This window comes from Argopecten irradians, chromosome 1 (assembly GCF_041381155.1).
Source record: "Argopecten irradians isolate NY chromosome 1, Ai_NY, whole genome shotgun sequence".
NCBI classification, from domain to species: Eukaryota; Metazoa; Mollusca; class Bivalvia; order Pectinida; family Pectinidae; genus Argopecten; species Argopecten irradians.
In genome coordinates, this window is record NC_091134.1 from 54,344,930 (window position 1) to 54,364,928 (window position 19,999).

At 38.6% G+C, this 19,999-nt stretch overlaps 4 protein-coding genes across 7 annotated transcripts; 1 reads left to right on the forward strand and 3 right to left on the reverse strand.

The window, feature by feature from the left end:
• Window positions 1-488: 488 nt before the first annotated feature.
• On the reverse strand, window positions 489-3,074 carry LOC138333563 (uncharacterized). 2 transcript variants are annotated; one of them, XM_069282030.1, is made up of 2 exons: window positions 1,422-3,074; window positions 489-651 (listed from the first exon to the last, which is right to left on the reverse strand). In XM_069282030.1, exons 1-2 carry the CDS (start codon window positions 2,622-2,624, stop codon window positions 619-621), a joined length of 1,236 nt encoding a protein of 411 aa, XP_069138131.1. In that variant the 5' UTR covers window positions 2,625-3,074; the 3' UTR covers window positions 489-618. The 2 variants fall into 2 exon arrangements, with proteins under 2 accessions (XP_069138131.1, XP_069138123.1); XM_069282022.1 differs by lacking the exon at window positions 489-651 and having other exon boundaries at window positions 1,124-3,074.
• Window positions 3,075-7,336: 4,262 nt separating this feature from the next.
• LOC138333586 (zinc finger protein 227-like) lies at window positions 7,337-18,353 on the forward strand. Of its 3 annotated transcripts, none has more exons than XM_069282061.1 (2): window positions 7,337-7,452; window positions 15,589-18,353. In XM_069282061.1, exon 2 carries the CDS (start codon window positions 15,695-15,697, stop codon window positions 17,291-17,293), a length of 1,599 nt encoding a protein of 532 aa, XP_069138162.1. In that variant the 5' UTR covers window positions 7,337-7,452; window positions 15,589-15,694; the 3' UTR covers window positions 17,294-18,353. The 3 variants fall into 3 exon arrangements, with proteins under 3 accessions (XP_069138162.1, XP_069138154.1, XP_069138171.1); XM_069282053.1 differs by having other exon boundaries at window positions 7,340-7,479; XM_069282070.1 differs by lacking the exon at window positions 7,337-7,452 and adding an exon at window positions 7,517-7,807.
• On the reverse strand, window positions 8,530-13,676 carry LOC138333577 (uncharacterized). Its single transcript, XM_069282041.1, has one exon. It carries the CDS (start codon window positions 13,530-13,532, stop codon window positions 10,194-10,196), a length of 3,339 nt encoding a protein of 1,112 aa, XP_069138142.1. The 5' UTR covers window positions 13,533-13,676; the 3' UTR covers window positions 8,530-10,193.
• Window positions 9,054-10,049, reverse strand: LOC138333087 (uncharacterized). Its single transcript, XM_069281254.1, has one exon. The coding sequence runs from the start codon at window positions 10,047-10,049 to the stop codon at window positions 9,054-9,056; it is 996 nt and encodes a 331-aa protein (XP_069137355.1).
• Window positions 18,354-19,999: the final 1,646 nt, after the last annotated feature.

Sequence of the window (19,999 nt, forward strand, 5' to 3'; positions counted from 1 at the left end):
AGAGCACAAGTACTTTGTCTCCGGATTTTATTTCTCTGGATTTCGTCTTCCTATTGAAGTTTCTCTTCTGAACTCGGCCTGCCTCCTTCAAGTTATCCATAGCAACCTGACAGGTTTCCTCCATACGTTCACGAAGATCCATCACATACTGATAGGTCGTCTTGATGTCTTCATTTGGTAGTTCCTTAGTGAGTAATTCTCTAAGAATCATCATAGGGCCAAGAACAACTCTGCCGTATAACAGTTCAAAAGGCGAAAATCCCAGACTTTCTTGTGGTACCTCTCTGTATGCAAACAACAGCGCGTTGAGATAACGGTCCCAGTCCTTCGGCTTTTCAGCCGCCATCCTTCTCAGCATCTGTTTCAAGGTACCATTGAAGCGCTCCATAAGGCCGTTGCATTGTGGATGGTACGGGGTAGTGGTCAGCTGGCGAATCGACAATAACCTGCTCACTTCCTTCATCAATCCAGATGTGAATTGAGCCCCCTGGTCTGTCAACATCTCAGCTGGTACACCAACACGACTGAAAATTTCCACTAGCGCCTCAGCAACTCTCTCCGTCTCAATCCCCTTCAGTGCCACAGCCTCTGGGTACCTTGTAGCGTAGTCCACCGCAGTTAAGATGAACCTATTACCACGCTCTGTCGCCGGTTCCAGGGGTCCCACTAAATCCACAGCGATCCTCCTGAAAGGAGTGTCTATCAGTGGCATACTTCCCAGCGGGGATTTTGGTACTCTTCCCTTTGGAAACGTGCGTTGGCAAATATCACATGAACGGCAGAAACGCGTAACGTCCGCTTGGATTCCCGGCCATAAAAACTCCGCCAGAATTCTGCTTGATGTTCTCTTTGCGACGAGATGGCCAGACATTATCGATTCATGTGCAAGTTTCATCACCATTTGTCGATACTTCGTTGAAATGATCAGCTGTCGGAACACTTTCCCTGTAGCGATCCCCGGACTCTGAAATTTCCTGTAGAGTAATTCTTTGTGGTAAAGAATCACAGACTTTCCGCCATCATCCCGGGTCAACGTATCTTTCTCCCTCGCTAGCTTCCTAAATTTCTCTAGACTAGCATCTGTCTGCTGTTCCTCCTTCAGATCCTGTACGCTCCCAAAATCACTCATGAAATTGGATACCTGCAGTGGTTTAAAAGGCTTCGTGTTTCTCTTCACTGCTGCTCTAGTCTGTACTGCATTGATGGAATCTGACTGCCACTGTTCATTAGGTTGATCAACAGGCATCTTTGACATTCCCAACTATCACGTCGTAGAGAGGCGACTCCAACAAAAACGCTTCCGTCTCTCCTCTAAAGTATGGCGTGTCAATGTCGATATTGGCGATCTGACAGATGAGTCGAGAACCATCAGCTAAAATGTAATTCTTGGTCTTCTCAGTAATCTTTTCATGGTCCACTAGGCTTCGTCTAACTCCAACCTCATCACAACCCGAGTCCCGCAATACGGTTACAAGTGTACGACCGACTCGACCAAAGACAACTGGCATAGATGATGCTTTCGAATTACAGGCCTGACTCATCTTCGGAATACCGTGTTCCTCGCTATTCCCAGATTCCTGCACAATAGATGCTGCTTTACCCTCTTTCAACTTGTCAGCTTTCTTCTTGCGGCAGTCAGATGCAATGTGCCCCACCTTCTTGCAATAAAAACAAGTCCTTTCCTTTGATGTATCGGTGACACCACCAGACTTACCATGTGTTGATGCTGAAGTTGACTGTCCCGTCGATGTCGATTTCTGTCCTCCTGCCTTGGATGTCTTAGACGTAACTAGCTGAGTAGCTTTCGTTCGTCTGGCTTCTGCGTACTGGTCCGCAAGTGAGGACATCTCATCTATCGATTTTGGTATTCTTTCCTTCAGAAACAACAACAAATCCTGATTGCAAACCTGCAGGAACTGGTCCCTCATGGCTAAGTCCTTCAAACCTTCATACGTCTTGTTCGTATTGGTGAGCTCGATCCATCTCTCCAAATAATTGTCCAGTTGAATAGCAAACTGAGAAAAGGTTTCTCCTCCCTCTGGTCGTGACGTGCGGAAACTCTTCCTGAAACCCTCTTCTGTCTTGTCAAATCTCTTCAGCAAAGCTTTCTTCAACTCGTTGAAGTCAAGCGCCTGATCAACTGGCAATCGTGAAAACACCGCCAAAGCATTTCCCGTCAGTAATGCGCTCAAGTTAGCTCCCCAACTATCTCGATTCCATCTCTGAGCTGTCGCATATCGTTCAAACCGCTGAATATACGCATCGATGTTGTCCTTTTCCTCGTTGAATGCGGGCAATTTAGGACCTTTACTCACAGCATTGTCCCTCTGGGCCATATCTGGTTGTACCTGATGACCCGCCTGAATCAACTCCAGCTTACGCTTATGTTCTTCCTCTGCTCTCCTGTCGGCTCTGTCTCTCTCATTCTGTTCAAAATCTCTCTGATTTTGTCGTTCCCGTCTCTCTTGTTCCCGGTCATCTCTTTCCTTAGCTTGTTGCTCCTTAACAAACGAACGAAGCTCCTCACCTTCCAACCCTAACTCCTTACCTATTCCCAACAGGCTCGGAAGAGATGACATCATGAATACAATAAAATATAACAAAGCTGAAAATGAACACAACATAAACTGCAGTAAGTATATTACAAAAAAAGTACTATACAAAATATGACTTACCTGGAATTCTGTACGTGTAATTTCTCGTCACGGTTTTCTTACCTGAATCCAGTATACCACGCACCAGTGTACCTGTACCCACAAACAGGAGAAAAAGAAGTAAGAAGTTCTTAACTGTAGTTTAGTCAAGCAATCTAGCCTAACACAATCAATATGGTCAGAAATATATTCCCGTATAATCTAACGTTTGCAATCCCACCGCTGCCACCAAATTGTTAACGTGGAAGAGCGTCGGTTGTTACTACAGGAAATGACAACGGAAGATATTGATTACAAACAATGATGATATTTATTTACAATGAATGATTAGTATTGGAAATAGCATATATTCACAAAACAACTATTCACTCTCACTAACTCTCTCATTCTCATACTAATTACCCTAAAATGTCAGTGTAGCTTCAGAGCCAAAATCGTTCACGCAAGTAAGAACCTGACTAAAGATACCACACATAATGGCCTCAACAGTGCCCAATATCGACAGCACTGCCAATGTATTCCCGTAGGAAAAGGGTTGATGCAATCTACAGCCGCCAACCTGTTGCTGAACAAACCCCAAGAACTATCGCTGACCTAACCCTGTCGGATGAGGGTGTGGTATCCGGGTTGGTCCTGATGCTAATAATGTAGATGGGTGTCCTTATACTGGTCCTGGCTGAATCATGATCCCTGGGCTTCAAATCCCGTCATGCGAGGCTACAATCTGTAATCTGTGCCTGAATCACACGGCGTAATATGTCGGTAAATCCATACCGGGTACGCGACAACAAAGAAACATGTCTACCGCCGTTCACAGCTCAGTCCGTGCACCCTTACCTGTGACGCGTTTCCGCCCAGCAATACCTGACCGTTAAAGATACTTACCTCGATAAGACAAAAATAATTTCAAAACATACATTACAAACTCCAGAGTATACATGCTTGCGTGACAAAACGTAATATAATTTATCCAAGATTCAAACAATATCGGCACAGTCAACAAATAACAGCTTTTAAATGCCGGAGAACGTTAATTTACAATATATTTATTCTAAATTCCACCCTTCATTCCCGCTAGTTATAATTTATACCTTTCCCATAGATATTTATCTTTCTAACTTAACATATAACGTTTCGGGGCACGTGAAAAGATAGGAAATGGAGTAGGAAGAGCAAAGTATATAGAGAAAGCATAGAGTGAGGAGTCGTCTGCTATACCTATATATCTATTAATTTGGAAGACGACTCCTAGATCCTAAAAGGTCTTATCATGGCATCGTCTAGCAGTAACCAGCCCTACCCATCAAGAGCAGGGGGAAAGGAAGGAACCTAGCCTATCAATTTGGTATATAGATTCTATAATTTTTGAAGCCCTTTATCTAATTTATCTATGTAAAATATCTAATCTATATCCTGTACCTATACCTATCCTCTGGGCCGGCGTTATCACACCTATTTTTCATCGAAAGACCGCACAGGGGTTTTTATTGTGCAAGGCTGGGTATCCTCACACGGGAAACAGAGATAGCCAGCGCACGCCCTTATATACCCGTAATCGTAACACAAAAGATTAACGGCATCAAATCAGGTTACATCTCCAGACGTAACTGCTTCAGCGGAAGTAGTATTGACTTGATACTCGTATGTAACAACATAAATACACATGTATAGCAATAACAATGACCCCACAATTACGTAAGTATAACCATAATATGGTGGCATATTTCTGCCATTGTGTTATTTTAGGTCGAGTTATGTAACGTAACTTTGCCGAGATAATTATGTCGACCTGTCGAGTTATATCATGACTTGTTGAGATATTTATGTCGGCAAGTCGACTTACACCATACATCCTGGAAAATTGACTTACCTTATTACGACGAGATCCACGATAGTCAGTCGCGATAGTGTAACTCGACTTTCCAATATGAATATGTGGACTTATATATCTCAACAAGTCATGTTATAACTCGACTGGTCAACGTAACTATATCAAAAAGTCATTTAATAACTCGACTTGCCGACATAACTATCTGGTCAAAGTTGAGTTACCCTAAGTCGACCGAAACTAACTCGATGGCAGAAATATGCCATAATAAACATATAAATTCACTCCTGTCACAACTCTTTTACCAGTCATTTTTAAAGTATTTGAAATGATTTTAGCCAAGAGATTGGAACAGGATGGAGAGAGGGATTTTACAAGGAAGTGCGTTGTCTGCCAAAATGTACTTAGTTTTTATAAATAATTTATTAGACATGATTGAAAATTGTAATTATGGTGCGCTTATTGTAGATTTAAGAATCAACGTCCAACACAGGCTGATGATATATGTCTAGTTAGTACACAGCGTAAAAGTTTACAAAATATGCTTGATATATGTGATTTATACAGTAAAAGGTAGCGCTTCACTTTTTCTGCAGTTAAAAGTAAAATAATGCGTTTCACAAGAACAAAGAAGCGAAACTGTGTTGTTAGAAATCTGTATCTATATGAGCAAATTCTTCCTGTAGTTAAGGACATCACACACGTTGGTGTGATATTAAACAATAATTGTAACAGTATGGAACGCACAGTGCGTGCTTGTAATAAGCTTAAAAGTGGTGTCATCAGTTTAATAAGAAGCGGTGCTCATCCGTGTGCCTTAAATCCCTTGACTGTGTGTAAAGTAATTAAATCAAAAGTATATGCTTCTGCCCTGTATGGATGTGAATTGTGGTGCCTTCCGAAATGTGAACTTGTAATGCTAGAAAGAGCTCAGAGGTTTATTTTAAAATCAATTCAAGGATTTCATACAAGAACTCGTACGGATATGTGTACGGGACTTCTTGGATGGTTCAGTATAGAGGCATATATAGACATGAGGAAATTAATGTTTTTTGGTAGATTATGTAACCTCGATAAAAACTGTATGTCATATAAGATATTTTTCACTCGCATTTTTATGTCAGACATGGGATCAGATATGTACAGTTATGGTTTTACAAGTGATATATTAATCATTCTTAAGAAATACAATTTATACAAGTTCTTACAAGATTATTTATCAAATGGTGTGTTTCCAGTGAAGAGTTCATGGAAAGCGAAAGTAAAGTATAATGTACATTTATATGAAGAAAGAGCATGGAGAGAAAGGATGCGTAGTGATTGTGATTTTAATAGATTTATTTTGGTCCATGATAATTTGTTTCCTCATACATTTTGGAGATTATTGATAAAACATCCGCAAATTAGAACATCAGTCTACAACATAATGTCATTAGTTGTTGATTTAAGAAGTCCAGAGACGGAGAAATTAGATTTATGTCATAGGTGTGGGAAAATGTATAATGATATTTCTACCACAATAGTCAGTGTTATTCAACTCTCAGGGTATCAAATAAACGATGCAGCTGTTGATTAACAATTTGTTTATACCACACGTGGTATAAACTCTGTACGCATTCTGATTGGCTGATACGGTGAACTTTGACCGATTTTTTAATACGTCTTTCTGAGTGTCGTTTCATCAATTGTCAACGTCATCAATAATCGAGTGACGTCATGCTATGCTGTGATCGCCGCTTGACGCCAAAACTGCTGTTGGATAGCGTACTTATCCTCGTCGTATTTCTATCGGCTAAAAGCGGATATAATTGTGGTAGAAACAGGTCACACGACTCGTGGCTGTTGGATATGGAATTTATTCCACACTCGTAAGTTATTTTTTAAAAGTTACAAAAGACACTCGCTAAAGCTCGTGTCTTTTGTAACTTTTAAAAAATAACTCACTCGTGTGGAATAAATTCCATATCCAACAGCCACTCGTTGTGTAACCTCTATTTATGTAATCTTCAAATTGGAGGAAATAAAGAGAATAATAATGCTAACATTATACACTGATAATGGTAATACTAGAAAGCATGGTTATTGAGTCTATGTCAGTGCAAACTGTTAATATTTGCTATTACTTTTAAAAGAATATTATGCTATGTAATTGGTTATTATTGAATGTTTATTACCCATTCATTATATATACATGTATATAATTTTTATATATCGCTGATCGCTGTAATACTAAAGATGAACGGTACGATAAATAATTGTAGGCCTATATTCACAGGAGTTTGACGTTCTGTCAATAATATATATTAAAAAATACACCTATATACTATATAGAGGTATTTTTATATATGTATTCTATATATTATTGACAGAACGTCAAACTCCTGTGGTATATTCTTTGATATCTGAAGATATTTAGCTATCTTGATGTGATTAATATAGATCTATTGATATAAACATTCTGTAATGTCGAAATCCTTATATTTAACGTAGCCTACTGTTATTATGCGCGAGTTACATGTATGTCCCTTGTCAGCCGGTCCGTTTTATATGTATTGTAAGGTTTTTGAACCAGAATAAATGAAAAACAAAGCAGAATATGGTTTTGTGTGTTATGAAAACAAAAACCCAATCGACCCCTGTAACAAAACACTGAAAAGCGGTTTGAAAGGATTGTAGAATTTCTACAGTGATGTCACCTACTGTAGCTGTTTCTTATAAGTTTGAATTAAAAAAAAACCTTTGTGATATCTCGTTCTAACACTTCCTACGAGTGAAACGAGTAGTTTTAAAACGAACCATTGTAGTCTACAGAATATATCCTGAATATTATCATGTTACGACAGTTTTATCTGAAATTCCTCATTTTAGTAAGTCCCATACATACGGATATGTAAACACGCCGTTAGGCCTACAAGTAAGCTTAGATGTCATGGGCATTCTCGACACGGTGACGTGGGTCTACTGGGGCAGGTAACATACTTTAACACCTCGAAGAAGGTATATTTACAAAACTTATTAGGTAGTACTTTATACACTTTTCATATCCGTTGAAATGTTTCGATGTGCATATGGATAAATAAGGATTTACTTGCAGAGCGGCAGTGGCTATAGAAACATGCGTATAAGCCTACATGAACAATGTTTTAAATCGGTTAGCCTATCACTCGTTTTCTCATTTTATAATATTTTGCATAAAATGATAGTTTCAAGCATCAAGTAATGTACTAAAGATAAGTAGAAATGAAGCGTGCTTCTTTGGAGGTACCGCTGTGCTCAGGATAGGGCCATAATTCGTAGGATCAGACCGGATGTGATCTTGGCAAAAGTGAGTAGGCCGTGTATGCTTTCCCTTATTAAGAATTAATTTCAACTGATTGTAGTAAAAGTGTTGTGTTATATCTCGATAACATAAAACTCAATTAACAACATAATCTTTTTCTAATTCAATTCAGTAAAGATATTCTCTTCTTGGGACAATACGCCGTTATCTCAGCCAATCATCGATGTTATAATCGGCGACGCCATTTCCCCCCTTTTTTATGGGATGATAAAGTACCTTTTAATTGTTATTTATTTACAATTCTTGTTTGACTACCTCATAAAGTACTGTAGGAGCTCAAATTCCGTATGTAGGATTCCCTACGGCTCTAGTTGTGCATATTGCATTTTGGGACTGATCGGTCAACAAGGTAACTGACAGGCAGCTATCTTGGATTTAGAATGTTGAAGTTTGTTAATGTTATTTATCAGAAAATAATGAATGGTTCTGTCTCAAATCTGATATATTGGTTCCCCATGTACCCGTGTGGTGCACATTGCAATTTTGGAACAAATGGACAAAAAAAGATAGCCGGAAGGTAGTCATCTTAGATTTTTTTTAGTAGGAGTTTATTGATGTTATTTCTGAAAAAGTAATTCAGTAGGTTTCTCTTTTACACGAAAAGGAAACAATTTCACCGATAAGCAGCCATTTTTTTTGGATAGTGTGACTTTCTCGGATGTCATGAATGTGATAGAGTGAGAGAAAACACAACCAACGCGTTTGAATACCATTGATCAACTGACTATTTAATAAAACTGCGTATAACGTCACAATCGTTGTGACGTCATTTAAGTACATGTCGCATAACGTCGCGCCAATTACGTTGGCGCCAAATACACAATATCCTGGGGCCTCGCGAATATTATGTTCACAGTAATATATATTATAAGTATGTAAATAAACAATATTTAAAAGTAAAAAGTGGAATTAAAGTCTTTCACATCAATTATATATATATACTTAGACATTATTTATTAATTAGAGTTTAATAAATTAGGATTTATGTCGTGCGTATTTAACTTTTACACCAGTTCTTAATGTTTTCCTTCGCTTTTATCTTTGCCACTCGTGGTATTCTGTTCACGTCTCTGCATGGTCCATCGTTCTCGTCTCCACTAGACTCATCGTTGGCGTCTCTGTCGTCTTCCTGACGGACTTCCAAAGGGTATAACTTGATAATCGGTCGATTTGTGATACCAGAACTTGTGCGTATTACTGCAGATCGCACAAGATTGTCTCTACCATATACTTAATCCTCCACAACAGCAATTTTCCACGTCGTCCTTGGTGAATCATCGTGAACCTGAACTATATCTCCTACTTTGATAACTTGACTATTGCTGCCTGAAGCACGGTGAAATTCCCGCAAAGAAGTTAAGTATTCCTGGCGCCACCGCTTCCAAAAATGTTCTATTAACTGGAATCGTCTGTCCATCTCTTTATTTAGAATTCTGTGGGTATCCATGTCGAAAAAGTTGTCGTTTTCATCTTCTGTGTCTTGCAAAGGGTAAAGTACTGAGTTAATCCTTCTTCCGTACAATAAGTGTGATGGGGTTAATGGTGACAGTTCTGTAACGTCTGTACCGATGTATGTGAGCGGTCGGTCGTTGAGTATAGCTTCGATCTCTGTAATAACTGTCATTAACAAGTCGTAATTCACATATGCACGTCCGAGGACTTTTCGTAGACAATTCTTAGTAAGACCAATGAGTCTTTCCCAAAATCCGCCGTACCATGGTGCTCTCTTTGGAATAAATTTCCATGTTGTTCCATAATTATTAAGAGATTGGTGTACAAGTGTCGATTCCGTAAGTTTCCTTATTTCTTCTGCGGCGCTAACAAATGTTGTTCCGTTGTCTGAAATCATAACTCGTGGTAAGGATTTCCTGCTAATGAAACGACGGAAAGCCATGAGAAATGTTTCCTCTGTTAAATCCTGAACGATTTCCAAGTGTACTGCACGTGTATTAGCGCATGTAAATAGACATACATATACTTTCTTGTCCCGTCCATTGTGTTTCACATGTATTGCACCGGTAAAATCTACGCCAGTAACAGTGAATGGTGCAGCGTCCGACAACCTGTCCTTGGGAAGTGGAGGTGGATCTGGTGACGAGTATGCTTTACCCGATACTTTCTTACATGGTACACATTTCCGCAAAGTATTTCCAACAACATTTCGTATTGATGGAATCCAATACTTTTGTCGTAATAACGTTATTGTAGTACCTTTGTTCGCATGCATGTTTCGTCTATGCGTGTCCATAATCAAAAGCCTTGTAAACGAATGTTTCCCGGAAACCAAATATGGAAATCGTGTGTCAAACGGTATTGGGGCGTTATTGATACGTCCTCCACATCGTACAAGACCATCATCATCCAAATAAAGTCAAAGCTGGCGAATGAGATGATGGCTTTTATTCGACTTCAGACTTTCTAGAACATCATGATAGCTGCTGTTTTGTACGACTCTAATCCAAATAATTGACGCTTTGTTCAATTCATCTGGAGATAAAATTCCGGATTTCCGATCCTCTGCTTTTCTTCTACAGTTATAAAGGAATCGTTTGACATAGGCAGTAACCCGTAAGAGCCTGGAGTATGAGTTAAATCTGGTTATGTCGATAACACTACATCCGATATCTGTATTAAGAGTTTGCGTACTGTCATTGTTGTTTGTGACATCAGAATCCACTGTTGTGAGGACGATCGATTCGTTCCTATTCCACTGTGGCCAGTGAGTTTGATTGGTAATCCAACTTGGACCGTTTATCCATTTGGTACTCTTACCAAAGTTTGTAGCTGATATTCCTCTTGACAAAAGATCCGCAGGATTATCATTTGTTGGGCAATACCTCCAGGTAAATTCTTGTGTGAGGTCTTTTATTTCCTCAACTCTCTTTCCAATGAAAGGTTTCATCTTTTTGGAAGAATGTAGCCAGTTAAGGACAATCTGACTATCGCTCCAATAGAATACATCCGAACACTGCAGATTTGTCAATATGTGCTTTGCCATTCTAGCTCCCGTCACAGCAGCCAATAACTCCAACTGTGGTATAGTCACGGGATTCAATGGTGCTACACGGTTTTTCGCCATCACTAATTGCGACTGATTTCCACTGGTTATGTATGCGCATGCACCGTACGCTTTCTTGCTGGCGTCTACAAACACGTGAAGTACCGTACCTATGCTTTCTGTGTCTTCTGGTAAGTCTTTGAAATAATATCTCGGAATTTCAGTTGTTGAGACTTTCCTCAAATCGTAACTTAGTTCCATCCATTGACACCGGATATCCTCTGGTAATATCTCGTCCCAATCGAACTTCCTCCTCCATATTTCCTGCATCAGTATCTTGCCGCGTACTGTCACCGGGCTGATAATCCCAAGTGGATCGAAAATCTTTGATGACTGGCTAAGTATTTCTCGCTTGGTAAGCAACGTTTCATCGACATCAGAAATCGGCTTTTGTACGTATGTAATCGTGTCTTTGTTGCTATCCCATCGTAATCCGAGAACTTTTACTTGCTTGTCCTTGTCAAGCACGTCTTTTGACTTGGCTAGTTCGTTCAACGAATCACAGTTTGAAGCCCAAGAACGTAAGTTAAACCCTCCGTTGAGCATTAATGATCGTGCAGAATGAAAGTATTCGAGTAAATCCTCTTCTCTTTCAAAACTTGATAAGACGTTGTCAACGTATATATCATCCTTGATGATATCTGTAACGTCACTTTTGTGATCTTCTAAATGTCGTAGCAACGTGGCGTTCAGTATGAAGGGCGAGCAGGTCGCTCCAAACAATACAGCCTTAAACCTGTAGGTTATTAAATCCGATGAAGGATCAGAGGGATCTTTGAGCCAGTAGAATCTTGTTACATCTCTGTCTTCTTCCTCTAGCTCTATCTGCAGAAAGGCTTTCTCAATGCCTGCGGAGACGGCAAATTTTTTGCGTCGGAATTTCAGAAGTATTGATGTAATATCATTTAGCAAAGGCGGGTCGTTCCGTAAGCAATCATTCAAACTTGGCTTATCTTTCGACTGTTGGCAACTGCAATCGTAGACAATCCGTATTGGTGTTGTTGACGAGTCCTTTTTTACTGGGTGATGAGGTATATAGTGCACCTTACCGCTTGTAATTTGATCGTTCTCTACTTTTTCCACAAAACCTCTCTGTTCCTGTACATATATTATCGATGCATAATGCTTCAACATAACTGGGTCCTTGCTCAATCTGTTTATGACACTTTCCGTTCTCCGGCGAGCAACTTCTTTGTTAGTGGGAAGTGGTGAATGGTCATCTCGCCACGGTAATTTGGCGATATATTTATTTCCGCGAAACTCTATACACGACTGTTTGTAGTTTTCAAGATACGTGCAGCTTTCATCTTCGGTTTTGTCATCTTTTTTCTGTATGCCAAGCGATTCCACCTTCCAAAATTTCTCTAAATCGCATTCGTCTTTTTTATGTGATACTAGCACGTTCATAACTGACATGTTCTGTCGCTGATTTAGAGATGAAGTTCCTTGGTATGGTCCGGATACCAAATATCCTATTTTCGATTTTACAGCAATAGGTCCTTTACCTCTCACGACTTTGTCTTGGACAATGTCCCAGTAATGGTCAGCTCCTATGAGAAGTGATACCTCAAACGTTTCGTCAGCTGAAACGGGGTGAGCTAATTTCAAACCTTTTAGGTGTGGTAATTTTGCAATGTGCTTCCTATTGGAATTAAGCGGTACTGCTATTGTCGGTACAACTAAAACCTTGACCGGTATTTTCTCCCGTGTATTGGTTTGTAGGTAAACCGTTCCAGAGCTGAGATGACGCACCTTGTCTCCGACTTGACCGAATCCCGATATATTAATTGTCTCTTTCCCGGTGGTTTCCATTTGTAATTTATCTGCCAATTCTTGTGTAACGAATGACCTTTGTGCACCTTCGTCAAATAGAATGTTACTTTGGACACACTGACCGTTCACACAAACTGGTGCGATGGCTGTTTTCAATAATACTTGTGAAGAGTGTACTTCTGATGCGGTGTACATCACTGAAGTAGTAGGTTCTTTGAGATTTGTCGCATTTTCGTTGTTTCGTTCTTTCGCGTTGTGTTTTGTTGTGTATGTGATCGCGTCATTTTGCATGTTGTCTTGACGATGTGTAGAGTTACATATACTCGAATGATGACGACGGTTACATTTCTTACAGTTTTTCCGAGATTTACAATCAGAGATTCTGTGTTTTCCCAAACAATTGAAACAAAGTTTATCACGCTTTATAATCTGTATCCGACTTTCTACATCCGGAACTTTTGTGCAGCTACTGGGAGCATGTATCTCCTGGCAAAAAACGCATGTTTTTTTTATTTGTTCCGTTTTGTTGTTCGCGTCTTTCGATTTCGATTCAGTTCCGGTGAAAAATGTTGCTGTATATGAAGGGGTGTTTGTGTGAGAATCAAAAGACTGTCCCGCTTCCATAATACTAATCTCTTTGAACAGACATTTTCTTAACTCTCCTAATGTCCAGTTGTTCATGCCATGTTCGCGCGTGAGGTTTTTCCTGATTTCACCCGGAAGTTTATTCAGTATTACCGGTATCAATAGACATCCGTAATTGTCCTGATCTTGTCCTAGCGATTCTAGACCTCTTATTAAAATCTCTGTCCTGTCGTAAAACATTCTCATACTCTCGGGAGTATTTCGTGGGGTTGGGACTTCTAAAAGGGCTTGCATGTGTGCGCTTCTTATTTTGTATTCTTGACCAAATCTCTCTTGTAACAAACATATTGCTTTGTTATAGTTTGTGTTTGTAAGAGCAAATCCTGTGACAGTTTGTAAAGCTTCGTTTTGGAGTAGAGATTTCAGGTAGTTAAATTTCTGTACGTCCGCTTAGTGATGGGTTACAGTGTACAGATGATTCAAAAGAATCCCAGAACGAATGCCATTCTAAAATGTTTCCACTAAATTTAGGAAGATCCAATTTCGGAAGCTTGTGATAGTGAGACGAAATGGTAGAAAATGACCTATTGTCGGGAAATCTCAAGTCCGTGTTAATGGACTGACTGTAAGGTGTTCTGTTGAAAACATCATTTTCTGGCATATGAAAACTCTGTGCGTTTGCGTTGAGTGACGAAGTAGTACTGCGTGTGTTTGTGGGTTTGAGTAACTTCCGCATGCTGCGTATTTTTGAATTTAAATTAAAAGTATACTCATCCATATCTGCGATTTCTTCCTCCACTTCATCGTCGTTGAGTTGATCCAGTATCTGTTGATTGAGTTCTTGTAGTAGTTGTTCCTTTTCCGTAATCACATCTAAGATGGAAGATAGTTCTTCAACGTCAACATCTTCTTCATTTTTTGTGTCCTCGAATCGTTTTAAAAACCTCGTAACTGCACTTCTATTGCCTGCGCGGGTTGCCTTTAACTTTGTAGTCATGTTTTTTAAAAACGTCTCTTTAGTCACGGCACCAATGTCATGAATGTGATAGAGTGAGAGAAAACACAACCAACGCGTTTGAATACCATTGATCAACTGACTATTTAATAAAACTGCGTATAACGTCACAATCGTTGTGACGTCATTTAAGTACATGCCGCATAACGTCGCGCCAATTACGTTGGCGCCAAATACACAATATCGGACAGTACTGAATAGGTCTAGCTCAAATTAAATTTAAACTTGAGAGTGTTCTTGGTCCCGAGTTCTGCATATATCCATTTTTGAAACATATTCAATTACAATACGGCAGACACTGACCATATTAAATTTGTTAATTGAAGTGATAGTTTCTGCCGAGGAACTGAATGTGAGCAAACATAATGTAAAGTTTCCCTTGAGGAAGAGGGAAAAGAAAAAAAAGGAGTAGACTCTATATACATATCTTTCCATTGTCAGATATAGATCATTCTTTGATAGGTGCCAAGATTCATCTGCGATCTTTTTCTCAAAAAATCAATATCGTGTTGAAGGGACCCCTGTAACTGAACTTGTGTGTATTTGTGTGGAAAATTTCGGTACTTCAGTAGTAATATCATTTATATACAATACCACAAACAAAATAAGTACTCCCCTCAAAAGTGTATTGTTATGTATATGGAACAGCCATTCAAATACTTAAAAGAAAATCCATGAAAATGAAGAAAAAAAATCGCCACACTCGCTAGTGCGGAGAGAGTCCATCCCATTGTCCTTATGACACCACAGGTCAGGGGTAATGAATCGAGGTAAATGGCTGGGGGCTTCAGGTATGTTTTCGAGAAAAGCCGCAATTTCTCTTATTCCGTAATCGCTATGAAATTAAATGACGTAGTTTTCTATGGCAAAACATGCCGGATGAACTTTCAAGTATAGACATATTCTATCGTTATAACTATCATTAATAACTTTTAATTTAATGGACTTTTTAAAGATGCTCCACCGCTGACAAAAAGTATTTTTTTCACTGTTAAAAACAGGAGCAGACGATTTAGTATTTTTCTTCAGTTACAAAAGTTACTTAGTTTACACCATTACCACCATTGAAAAGTTTGAGCTTCTAGTTTTACTTCAAGTTAAAAATATGTAAAATAATTAATTGCATCCCGAAAAAATTCCGTGGTACTATATCCTATATGAAATGAAATACTGATTGCGCATGCACCAAAGGAAAAATAAATCATTTTATATATTTTTTGTGTTAATTAGACATATATATACACTATTAAAGACCAATTATTGTTTAAATGGTGAATATCATTTATGCTCTGTCGGCGGTGGAGCATCTTTAATCTTGATTCATTTTCATTTCAGAAATATTCAAATGTGCAACACATTTAGAAGAAAAGGAAAATAGCAAGCAAACGGAACCAAGACGTTTCAGCAAGAATTATTTGAAGCACTTAACAATCCAACCAGGATGTCTGACTCTGGGAAGAACAGCAAAATTGACCGGAGCAACGAAATGATGTTTTTCTCTAGGAGAAACGACAAAAGTTATCTGATCAACGAGAGTACGTCTGCCTCTGGGCAAAACAACCAAAGTAATTTAAGCAGCGGAAACTTGTCTTCCCCTGGATGTAACAACCAAACTGATCTGAGCAGTGAAAGCTTGTCTTCCACAGGACCTAACAACCAAACTGATCTGAGCAGTGAAAACTTGTCTTCCACAGGACCTAACAACCAAACTGATATGAGCAATGAGGGTACGACTACATCTGGACCTAACAACCAAACTGATATGAGCAATGAGAGTACGACTACATCTGGACAGAACAACCAAAATGACATGAGCAACGAGGTCGTTAATGAGTTGGACCAGCCATCGGCCCGAGCCCAGATATATCCACAACAGAAAAGATTTATATGTGATGTCTGTGGTAAAAGATTTAATGCTTTGGTATATCTTAAAGTGCACCTCGAGACGCATACAGGGGAAAAACCATTTGTTTGTGATGTCTGTGGTAAGGCTTTTGCGTTGTCTAAGATTCTGAAAACACATTTCATGAGAAAACATGCGACGAAATCGCATATCTGTGAAATCTGTGGTAAGTCGTATGGTCTTGTAAAGGATCTTCGCCAACATCTCCAAAAGAAACATGCAGCTATCAAAACATACAAGTGCGAAATCTGCAGATGTGGATTTAATACCAACGAAAGTTTACAGACACATCTAAAGACACATACTCGAGAGCATCCATACCAATGCGATATATGTGGTAAAATATGTGCTAAAGCATCTCGACTAAAGACCCATGTCATGAAACACTCAGTAGAGAAACCATACAAATGTGATGTCTATGGTAAAGATTTTGCTAGTGAAAATCGACTTAAAACTCATATTACGTGCTTAAAGTGTCCCGAAACAAGTCAAATGCTACATTCCGGGGAAGGAAAACCGTTCAAGTGCAAGGTGTGTAATAGTGATACGGAATACCAAACATTGAATGCCTTAGGGAAACATCATTTAACACATTTCGTCAACAAAGAGGCGCCCATGCAATGTGGCGTCTGTGGAAAAAGCTTTAAAAGTAGTTCCGGTCTAAGGGATCACCTTCTTCTGAAGCATACTGAAACAGAGAAACCATGTACGTGTGATGTATGTGGTAAGCGATTTCTACGACCATCTAAATTAAAAGCCCATATAAAATCTCATACAGGAGAGAAGCCTTTTAAATGCGAGATTTGTGGTAAGCAGTTCACTATGAAGGCCCAGTGTCTTTTACATCAAACAATACATACAGGAGAAAAACCCTTCTCGTGTCAGGTTTGCGGTAAGCAGTTTAGACTAGAAAGTGGTCTAAAGTTGCACGTGACGACACATACTGGAGAAAAACCCTATAAATGTGATTTATGTCACTTAGACTTCAGGACCAAAAACAATCTGAAATACCACTACATGGCACACACGGGAGAGAGACCTTACAAGTGTGACTTGTGTGGTAAAGACTACACTAACAGTAGCAGTTTGAAACAGCATATTAAAACACTTCATTCCGAAGAAACGTCAAATGTTTGATATTTGATATAGCAATATAGACTACTTTATTATGTATAATAATACATTTTATCCATCACAATTAATCGAAATGTTTCTTTAAAAAAAAGTCCACGTACTAATTTCTTTCTATGTAAATATTAAAGTAATTCTGTTTGAGGCAAAGGAAGTAGAATAGTTCTCTTGGGAGAATACCACAATTTTGACGTACCTATTTGTAATTCAAACATAAACATGGATTAAACAAAAATATATTGGTACCTAAACTTAAGAAGACATCAACGATTTTCTGTTTTATTCCAGGTCAACGCTGTGCTAATTTTAATTTAAAGTGGAAATTGAAAGCGGTAACACAACGAAACCACAAGCAGAGAAATGTATTGATAACGTCTTGACTTCATACACTTTTTATAGTGCAAGGGGGGGGGGGGGGCAAAACATTCCAGTTAGACCATATTTTTATAGTATCGATCAAACAACTTTCCTTTTGTATTCATTAAAGCAGCAACTACACACATATATATATGAGATTGCAGACCTGTTTTAATTTTTGTTTTTTGATGCTGTGAAACAGCATTCTTAGGTACGCTCGGAGAGCCCGTGCACATCAAAACAATGAAACCACTCCGCGATGAAAATTAAAAGTTGTTTTGTTCATTTCACGTAATACTTGATGGTATGAAAAAATAAAACCCCAATATTCAAAACCACAGACATAGAATTTGTACATACGTATACACCATGGATGGAGTGTTTTAAGTGTTCAGTTGGGACTCTATGATATTTGTATTACTCCGAGAACACTGGTCTCCCGAAAATCACGAACAACGCCTTCTTCGCTGTCTTCCTCCGCGACAGACTTTCGGTGGATTTTGGATTGTGTATGTTTATTTAAATTTTACGTAATTCATGCTAATGATCGATTATTTTTTTTGTAATCAAATGTTAGGAAGGTAACTGCAAAAGAAAGTTCTTATAACGCTTATAAAGTTTTTTTTTGTGTTTGTTGTATTGACGAACTATATCTGAGATATTATTGCGCAGTAAAAGTTAATAGTTTTGAGCACAGGGACCTGGCACGAAAATTTTTTAACCAATAGTATACATATATATATTATAGTATCAAGGGTATGAACTTGGCGGGCGAGAAAAACGGACCTATTTTTTTAAAACCATGATTATTTTAATAAATGGGTTATATACAACATTGACGAATATCTTACCTTAAAGAGAAATAATTGAACTTTCCATTGAGTGCTTGATGAACAAAATTGGCCAAGTATTGACGAAGTTATGGCTTGATGAATCGGGAAATTTACGAAAAATATGCTAGGTAGACATTTCCCTGTCCGGTCGAAATGTCGTCTCGGCTCTAATGGGTACCTCAAAAACCAAGCCAAAATCACAAAATCTACGCTTGTTGTGGTAAACAGTACCCATAACTGTGTTCATCCACAACCTCCTTTGGAGGTGTCATGACCCGTACTTTGTAGAAACTCCATTTAAACATCGTGTAGCTCACTTACTTTAACCGTCACCGCCATGTTCATTTGTTTTTCGGAACGCTTCTCGACTTTACATATCGTGACTACATTATGCAAATTATGTAATGTTGTGCTTGTAAGTAAACTCGAGAAGCGTTCCGAAAAACAAATGAACATGGCGGTGACGGTTAAAGTAAGTGAGCTACACGATGTTTAAATGGAGTTTCTACAACGTACGGGTCATGACACCTCCAAAGGAGGTTGTGGATGAACACAGTTATGGGTACTGTTTACCACCACAAGCGTAGATTTTATGGTTTTGGCTTGGTTTTTGAGGTGCCCATTAGAGCCGAGACGACATTTCGACCGGACAGGGAAATGTCTACCTAGCATATTTTTCGTAAATTTCTCGATTCATCAAGCCATAACTTCGTCAATACTTGGCCAATTTTGTTCATCAAGCACTCAATGGAAAGATAAATTATTTCTCTTTAAGGTAAGATATCCGTCAATACTGTATATAACCCATTTATTAAAATAATCATGGTTTTAAAAAAATAGGTCCGTTTTCCTCGACTGCCGAGTTCATACCCTTGATACTATAATATATATATGTACACTGTTAGTTTAAAAAAATCGTGCCAGGTCCCTGTGGTTTTGAGTACGTGCCTCCTCCCTTGATCTGTCACTGGGAGTTCTGTCTTTTGTTTATCGACAACTGCGGTATATTGAAAGGGAAAAAGTACCAAATCTATCAACATAAACTTACAAAATATAATGATAATATAGATCTATTTATGTACGAACAACTTAAAGCGACAAATGAACTTATATTGCCGTATAATGTACGGTAGCCTTATGAACACTTGTTAAAGTCCGATGTATTGCAGGAAGTTTTCTTGATGATAGCGTTCTTATGAATTCAAAAGAAATTTGACTGTTATAAGTAACCAAATAATATACCCTTTACTTGACAAACGTATATGGCCATATATTATTATAAGTCAAAAGTCGGCAAAGCAAAACTCACGATAAATGTTCTGCACGATAATATCTCGCCAACCAGTTCACAGGAACCTGACACGAAAATTTTTAACCAATAGCTATAGTATACATATATATATTATAGTATCAAGGGTATGAACTCGGCGGTCGAGAAAAATGGACCTATTTTTTTTAAACCGTGATTATTTTAATAAATGAGTTCTATACAACTTTGACGGATATCTTACCTTAAAGAGAA

Excerpts from the sequence above, each read along its gene's own strand:
- LOC138333586 (XM_069282061.1), top strand. The coding sequence starts at position 15,695 with ATGTCTGACTCTGGGAAGAACAGCAAAATTGACCGGAGCAACGAAATG.
- LOC138333577 (XM_069282041.1), bottom strand. The coding sequence starts at position 13,532 with ATGCAAGCCCTTTTAGAAGTCCCAACCCCACGAAATACTCCCGAGAGT.
- LOC138333087 (XM_069281254.1), bottom strand. The coding sequence starts at position 10,049 with ATGCATGCGAACAAAGGTACTACAATAACGTTATTACGACAAAAGTAT.
- LOC138333563 (XM_069282022.1), bottom strand. The coding sequence starts at position 2,624 with ATGTTGTGTTCATTTTCAGCTTTGTTATATTTTATTGTATTCATGATG.